General features: G+C 38.4%; 1 protein-coding gene across 10 annotated transcripts in view; it reads left to right on the top strand.

Annotated features, from left to right (window-relative positions):
* Positions 1-643: 643 nt before the first annotated feature.
* Positions 644-8,520, top strand: part of LOC133551493 (RIMS-binding protein 2) — a 142,443-nt gene continuing 134,566 nt past the window's right edge. For 3 of the 10 annotated variants that reach the window (XM_061898242.1, XM_061898246.1, XM_061898244.1), the window contains exon 1: positions 650-1,609. In XM_061898242.1, coding sequence (XP_061754226.1) covers positions 1,508-1,609 — 102 coding nt within the window. In that variant the 5' untranslated portion in view covers positions 650-1,507. Of the gene's footprint in view, positions 1,610-8,520 lie in introns of all 10 variants that reach the window. The other 7 variants (XM_061898245.1, XM_061898248.1, XM_061898254.1 and 4 more) reach the window with 6 other exon arrangements.

Genomic DNA, 8,520 nt, shown 5'->3' with positions numbered 1-8,520 from the left:
GAAACATGAGGAATTTTTTTAAATGAATGTGCGCGCGTATGCTTAAAATGATCAAAATACGTAAATATTAAATGTTATTAAATGCCCATTACTACATTACATACAATATATACTGACATCATGTATATAAAACCTCAACAGAGGTGTTTGGATGTTTTTCTTAAGGGCTTTATAGGCAGAATTGCGCTGCTCCCATAGGCTCCACTGTAATCAGACTTGATCGCATTTATTTAATATTTACAATGCAAAAAATAACATCCACCGTCATGTCTTTCATAATGGTTGTCAACCACAGGAAACATTCCAAAAGTGCAATTCCAGTTTAAGTGTAAAACTACAACTACACGTGAAAATTAGTCCCACTTTGTCACATGCCTGCATTATGAAAAAAACTCTGGGTTGCAGTGTGTGCTTCCTCTTGAACAATCAATAGCGAGCCAACATCATTCCAGCATCATCTCCATGGAAACGAGCAGCAGCTGCTGTTATGATTGGGCCCTGTCTGAATTCTTGCCATTTTGTGATAGGACGATGGAAGAGATCCTACCCACCCCTTACCTCTCAATGACACACACGTCTCACACACATTTTTCATCTCATTCTTTTTCTTCACCTTTTTTGGTGCCGGAACCAAAGGCGATCAAGCAGCCTGTCGTGTCTTCTTGCATCTGGATTATAGCAGTACAATGCACTGATGAGAATGGAGGCACAGTGGAAGAGCTAAACAACCCCAGACATCTATGCCTTACTGGTGGATTGAAATGCGTCCTGTTGTGTGGAATCTTTTTTTGCTATATTGTGTAATGTTTCTCTATTTTTTCTGGATATCTCACTGCCTGTCAGGTGACAGTGGTAAGACATGGATAGACAGTCTCTTTTTGTAAGAAATTGTTACTTTGAAGCTTAACTTTACTGAGAAGTGTGGTCAAGAATGCTAACATGAAACTGACTGTACGGAATTTACATCAGACCCAGCCCAAAAGATGTCCTATTTCTTTAGAGCGCATCGTCTTTGTTTTGAAAAACGTCATTGCTCAGACGGGGACTTGATGCTCTTACAAGAATGATCTTTTAATGATGCAGAGCAGTGACTATAGTATTGGGAGTATCTTTGAAAAAGAGAACACCCTTTGATGTATCAACTACAAGGATTCAGAAATGTGAACGAATTTGAGATTGCAAACAATTGTGGTTTTGTGATCATGTGACATTTCAGCTTGGCTGTGAAAAAACACTTCTGTGTATGGTCTGGTCTGCCTTATGATTCCAGGCAAAACTTTTCAGATTTGTTTCATTTTTTTTTATCCAATTCAAAGTCAGCTTCAGCATAATATTGTCATTGCTGTCTCTCCTTGACTAACCATGTGATTTATGACCTGTCGACTCAACTAGAGATGCCTATGCCTAAGTCTCTAAAGTAAACATGGAGAAATCTTGAGGAAAAAAGCAACAAGAGTTGAAGAAATCGGAACACAGGGATGATAAACAAGGGCTGTCGGACAAGGCCATGGTAGCCCGGGCTGATATCACTTTATCAACAACGTTAAGAAAGAGACACCATTCACTTTATGCAAACCTCAACAGACTTGAAACAGAAAAGCAACACAAGGTATGTGATTTTGTGTGTTATGATGGTATCTTTTGTTTTAAGCATAGAACTTTGTCAACAGCAGATGAAAACAGACAAAATAAGAAATTAATATATCTACATCTCAACATGTGGGTTACAGAGGCATATATACTATTTGGTGCAATTGGTGGAGTTGATGCCGTAGTGCAGAACCTCCCAAAGTTGTTTTACCCTTTTGGACATTGAAATGGCTTTATACCTTTAAGGGTGCAACGGTACAGATAGTCCACGGTAAACCTGCAATTTTGTACCACGTTTTGAGTTCATCTTCCATAAGTTTTTTTGTGTTTAAAGAGAACACCTGTTTTCCCCTATCAAGTATGTCTCTTTATTTAGCTTGTTAGCAAAAACAAAATTTTGCAATAAACAAAGTATCACTGGTGTTCTAAATACTCAAAGACTTTTCTAAAGTTAACAGAAGGAATGCACGATAATGTACATTTGAACCACTACTGAGAATCGATTATTTCCAAACCTTTAGAATCTATAATGATAACTTTTATACTTGTATTCATATTTACCCAAGATTGCCATTAGCAACAACATTTAAACAAGTGGTCGCATATCTTGTTGATTGCAAAAAATTAAATAAATGTAATTACATTTTTAATATTTTTTTAATGTATTATATTTAAAGTAAAATTATCGAAAAACAGAGACTGATAACCACACGTTGATAAAATTATGAACCAACTAGTGCTAGCTTGCTAGTTAGCTTAAATGCTAACATGAAAACAAGAAACATTAAACAGTATTCACAGTGAACATTAAGGCGGTGCTGTCAAAAAGTGATCAATATAAACTCCACAATACCGTGTTGAAACAGACAGGTGTGTTCAACAGGAAGTGAACTCGCGTGAAGTCACATAAACCAGACGTGAAACTCAGTGATCACCCACATTGCCTTTTCTGTAAAAGGTTTACAAATTGAAATAAAGGAATATAAATACAAAACCAAAAATCAGTGAAGTTGGCGCATTGTGTAAATGGTAAATAAAAACAGAATACAATGATTTGCAAATCCCTTTCAACTTATATTCAATTAAATACACTGCAAAACAGGATATTTAATGTTGAAACTGAAAAACTTACTGGTAATTTAATGGCAGGAACACAAGTTGGCACAGGGGCATTTTTACCACTGTGTTACATCGCCTTTCCTTTTAATACACTCAGTAAACATTTGGAAACTGAGGAAACAATTTTTTGAAGCTTTTCAAGTGGAATTCTTTCCCATTTTTGCTTGATGTACAGCTTAAGTTGTTCAACAGTCTGGGGTCTCTGATGTCGTATTTTACGCTTCATAATGCGCCACACATTTTCAGTCTAGTACCCGCACTCTTCTACTACGAAGCAGGAGCGTCCATGAAAAATATGTTGTTTGGATGGCAAATTATATTGCTCCAAAACCTTTCATCATTAATGGTGCCTTCACAGATGTGTAAGTTACCCGTGCCCTGGGCGCTAATACACCCCCATACCATCACAGATGCTGGCTTTTGAACTTTGCGCCTAGAACGGTCCTGATGGTTCTTTTCCTCTTTGGTCCGATGGACATGACGTCCACAGTTTCCAAAAACAATTTGAAATGTTGACTCGTCAGACCACAGAACACCTTTTCACTTTGCATCAGTCCATCTTAAATGAGTTCGGGCCCAGCGAAGCAGGCGTTGTTTCTGGGTGTTGTTGATAAATGGCTTTCGCTTTGCATAGTAGAGTTTTAACTTGCACTTACAGATGTAGCGATGACCTGTAGTTACTGACAGTGGTTTTCTGAAGTGTTCCTGAGCCCATGTGGTGATATCCTTTACACACTGATGTCGCTTTTTTAAGAAGTACCGCCTGAGGGATCGAAGGTCACGGGCATTCAATGTTGGTTTTCGGCCATACCACTTGCATGTAGGGATTTTTCCAGATTCTCTGAACCTTTTGATGATATTACAAACCGTAGATGGTGAAATCCCTAAATTCCTTGCAAAAACTTGTTGAGAAATGTTGTTCTTAAACTGTTGGACGATTTGCTCACACATTTCTTCACAAAGTGGTGACCCTTGCCCCATCCTTGTTTGTGAATGACTGAGCATTTCATGGAAGCTGCTTTTATACCTAATTATGGCATTTTTTTTCTTTTGAGGCAGTCATTCAATCAATCAATCAATGTTTACTTGTATAGCCCTAAATCACGAGTGTCTCAAAGGGCTGCACAAGCCACAACGACATCCTCGCTCAGATCCCACATCAGGGCAAGGGAAATATCAACCCAATGGGACAATGAGAAATCTTGGAGAGGACCGCAGATGTGGAGACCCCCCCACAGGGCGACCAGTGCAATGGACGTCGAGTGGATGTAGCATAAAATTGGGAGAGTCCAGTCCATAGTGGATCTAACATAATAGTGAGAGTCCAGTCCATAGGGGGGCCAGCAGGAGACCCTCCGGAGCGGAGACAGGTCAGAAGCGCAGACACGTCCCCAACTGATGCACCGACGAGCGGTCCACCCTGGGTGCCGACTCTGGACAGCAAGCCCCCCTCTTCACAAAGGAGAGGGAACAGAGCAGAAAAGAAACGGCAGATCAACTGGTCTAAAAGGGCGGTCTATTTAAAGGCTAGAGTATACAGTTGAGATTTAAAATGGGACTTAAATATGATCAAACTTTCTTGTTCTTGTCATAAGTCTAGCAGCCACATTTTGTACCAACTGTAGTCTTTTAATGCTAGACATAGGGAGACCCCAAAATAATACGTTACAGTAATCAATTCCAGACGTAAGAACGCATGAATAATGATCTCAGCCTCGCTAGTGGACAAAATGGAACGAATTTTAGCAATATAACGGAGATGAAAGAAGGCCGTTTTAGTAACACTCTTGATGTGTGACTCAAATGAGAGAGTTGGGTCGACGATAATACCCAGATTGCCATGTGTAATATTTTGGTTGTCAAATGTTAAGGTGGTATTATTAAATAGGTGTCGGTGTCTAGCAGGACCGATAATCAGCTTTTCCGTTTTCTTAGCATTGAGTTGCAAAAAGTTAGCTTTCCTGGCCCGCCTGCAGTCCAGACCTGTCTCCCTTCGAAAATGTGTGGCGCATTATGAAGAGTAAAATGTGACAGCAGAGACTCTGGACTGTTGAACGACTGAAGCTCTACATAAAACAAGAATGGGAAAGAATTCCACTTTCCAAAGCTTCAACAATTAGTTTCCTCAGTTCCCAAACGTTTATTGAGTGTCGTTGAAAGAAAAGGTGATGTAACACAGTGTTGAACATGCCCTTTCCAAACTACCTTGACACGTGTTACAGCCATGAAATTCTAAGTTAATTATTATTTGCAAAAAATTTAAAATAAAAGTTTATGAGTTTGAACATCAAATATCTTGTCTTTGTTGTGCATTCAATTGAATATGGGTTGAAAATAATTTCCAAATCATTGTATTCCGTTTATATTTACATCTAACACAACTTCCCAACGCATATGGAAACGGGGTTTGTATACATATATATATGTATATGTATATATATATATATATATATATATATATATATATATATATATATATATATATATATATATATATATATATATATATATATATATATACATATATATGTATGTATATATGTATATATGTATATACATATATATATATATATATACATATATGTATATATATATATATATATATATATATATATATATATATAAAAATAAAGGGCTGGGCGATATGGCGTTTTTTTTAATATCGCGATATTAGGCCACGTCGCGATACGCAATATATACAGTATCTCAATGTTTTGCCTTGGACTTGAATTTTGACTGATTGATTGATTGATACTTTTATTAGTAGATTGCACAGTACAGTACATATTCCGTACAATTGACCACTAAATGGTAAGACCCGAATAAGTTTTTCAACTTGTTTAAGTCGGGGTCCACGTTAATCAATTCATGGTAATTATCACTTGATTGATGTAATCACAGCAGTATGATGATTCTATGTGTCCACATTAAAACATTCTTCTCAGGGACGGCGTGGCACAGTGGGGAGAGTGGCCGTGCGCAACCCGAGCGTCCCTGGTTCAATTCCCACCTAGTACCAACCTCGTCACGTCCGTTGTGTCCTGAGCAAGACACTTCACCCTTGCTCCTGATGGGTGCTGGTTGGCGCCTTGCATGGCAGCTCCCTCCATCAGTGTATGAATGTGTGTGTGAATGGGTAAATGTGGAAGTAGTGTCAAAGCGCTTTGAGTACCTTGAAGGTAGAAAAGCGCTATACAAGTACAACCCATTTATTTATTTATCATTCTTCATACTGCATTAATATATGCTCATTTTAAACTTTCATGCAGAGAAGGAAATCAAAACTATGTCAATTGACCAAAACTGTATTTATTAAACATTTATTAAGCAATAGCACAAACGTTCATGTCATTTCCAAAACAGAAAGTGCAAGATTGTCAGACATTTTAAGTGTCAAATAAAAATTTACTCCATAACAGGAAATCAAAGAGTGTTCATCCTTCGCTATGTGGTAGGTTAGTACGGACGTTATTAAAGGGGAACATTATCATAATTTCTGAAGGGTTAAAACCAATAAAAATCAGTTCCCAGGGGCTTATTTCATTTTTAAAAGTTTTTCTCAAAATTTTACCCATCACGCAATATCCCGAAAAACGGCTTCAAAGTGCCTGATATACACCATCGCTATATCCACCCGTCAATTGTCCTGTGACGTCACTGCGTGAAGCAACCAAAAACAAACCTTTTCGGATAGCACAGAAAGGTATAGCATAGTAGCTCGGATTCAGACTCGGATTTTAGCGCCGTAAGCGATTCAACAGATTACGCATGTATTGAAACGGATGGTTGGAGTATGGAGGCAGGTACCGAAAACAAAAAACAAGAAGAAACAGAAGCTTTTGAGCCATATCACGACAGACAGAGGCACGGGAGGAAGCGCGGACAAATTTGGTGATCGCCTTCCAACCAACGATTGGTATGTGTTTGTTTGGCATTAAATGTGGGTGAAGGGAAAGGTTGGATGCAAGTATAGCTACAAATGAGCCATAATGATGCAATATGTACATACAGCTAGCCTAAATAGCATGTTGGCATCGATCAGCTTGCAGTCATGCCGTGACCTAATATGTCTGATTAGCACACACAACATCAATAACATCAACAAACTCACCTTTGTGATTTCGTTGACTTTATCGTAAGAAATGCATCTGCTTTGAGTGTCGCAGGATATCCACACATTCTTGCCATCTCTGCCATCTCTGTTGTAGCATAGCTGTCATCGGTACAGTGTGCAGAACAAACGAGGGACCTTCGCATCTTTTGACCACTGGAGCAACTTGAATCCGTCCGTGTTTGTGTTGTTACATCCGACAACACACCGACGACGCATAATGTCTCCAAGGTACGGAAAACAGTCGAAAAAAACTGAAAATAACAGAGCTGATTTGACTTGATGTGTGTAATGATTTGAGAAAATGGCGGATTGCTTCATGTTATGACGTCACGGGTGAAAGGTCATTGCTCCGACAGCGAACAATTGAAAGGCGTTTAAGACGCCCAATTCACCCTTTTAGAGTTCGGAAATCGGTTAAAAAAACATATGATCTTTTTTCTGCAACATCAAGGTATATATTGACGCTTACATAGGTCTGGTGATAATGTTCCCCTTTAAATTCTATTATTTTCATATGGTGTTGATGTGAAAAGGTTTGCTTCGGCATTCTGATGTTGTGGCACCGAACGGAGATGTTAACATGCAAAATAAGCACTCTTCATTTTCTAGCAGGTGATTTTTCAAATGATGCTGCATATTAGCAGTAATGCTACTTTTTATAGCAACACTTATACCGCATGCTTGACTTATTACAGTTGTCTGTTAGACATATTCCCACTTGAAACCAAACCACCGCCAGACGATGGACCCCCTGCTCTTTTTTTGGGGAATTACTTCTTCTTTCATTCGCACCTTCTTTCTCTCATATTAGCACTCGCACGGCTCTGCTAGCATCACAGCTAACGTTGCCCATGCTGCTACCTCTGCGCTCCGCAAGGGCGTATACGTATGTCATGTATGACGTGACGCGTGTAAGTAGGTGCGCTTTCTGTATGTGAGAAGGAGAGACAGGAAAGAGCGAGTAGAGCCTGTGGTGTAATGCCCGCAGCTAAAAGCAGCTGCTTGAGAACGTATACTCGAATATCACGATATAGTCATTTCGCACAGACATAATGTCAGGACTGTATTTCTACAACTCTTATTTTTTGTGATAGAGTGACTGAATCACATACTTGTTTGTCACAAAAAGCATTCATGAAGTTTGATTCTTTTATGAATTTATTATGGGTCTACTGAAAATGTGACCAAATCTTCTGGGTCAAAAGTATACATACAGCTAGGGCTGGGCGATATGGTTAATATCTTAATATTTTTAGGCCATGTCACGATACACGATATATATCTCAATATTTTGCCTTGATGCATATAATCACAGCAGTATGATGATATTATGTCTCTACATTAAAACATTCTTGTTCATATTGCATTAATGTATGCTCATTTTAAACTTTCATGCAGAGAGGGAAATCACAGATAAGTCAATTGACCAAAACTGTATTTATTAAACAGTTATTAAGCAGTGGCACAAACATTCATGTCATTTCCAAAACAGAAAGTGCAAGATTGTCAGAGACATTTTAAAACAAGCTATTAGTGCACTTTTGTTCATGATGTCACTAAGATGACCTATTAAAACAACACTAAATTAAAGTGCACTTTTTGTACAGAACGCTACTACAATAGTTAAAAACAAATAAAGTGTACTTTTGTGCATGATGTCACGCAAGATATTTCAATAAGTATCAAATGAAAATGAG

Source organism: Nerophis ophidion, linkage group LG04, assembly GCF_033978795.1.
Source record: "Nerophis ophidion isolate RoL-2023_Sa linkage group LG04, RoL_Noph_v1.0, whole genome shotgun sequence".
NCBI classification, from domain to species: Eukaryota; Metazoa; Chordata; class Actinopteri; order Syngnathiformes; family Syngnathidae; genus Nerophis; species Nerophis ophidion.
Note: the sequence above shows the minus strand (reverse complement) of the source record. Positions and strands in the feature narration are given on the sequence as shown.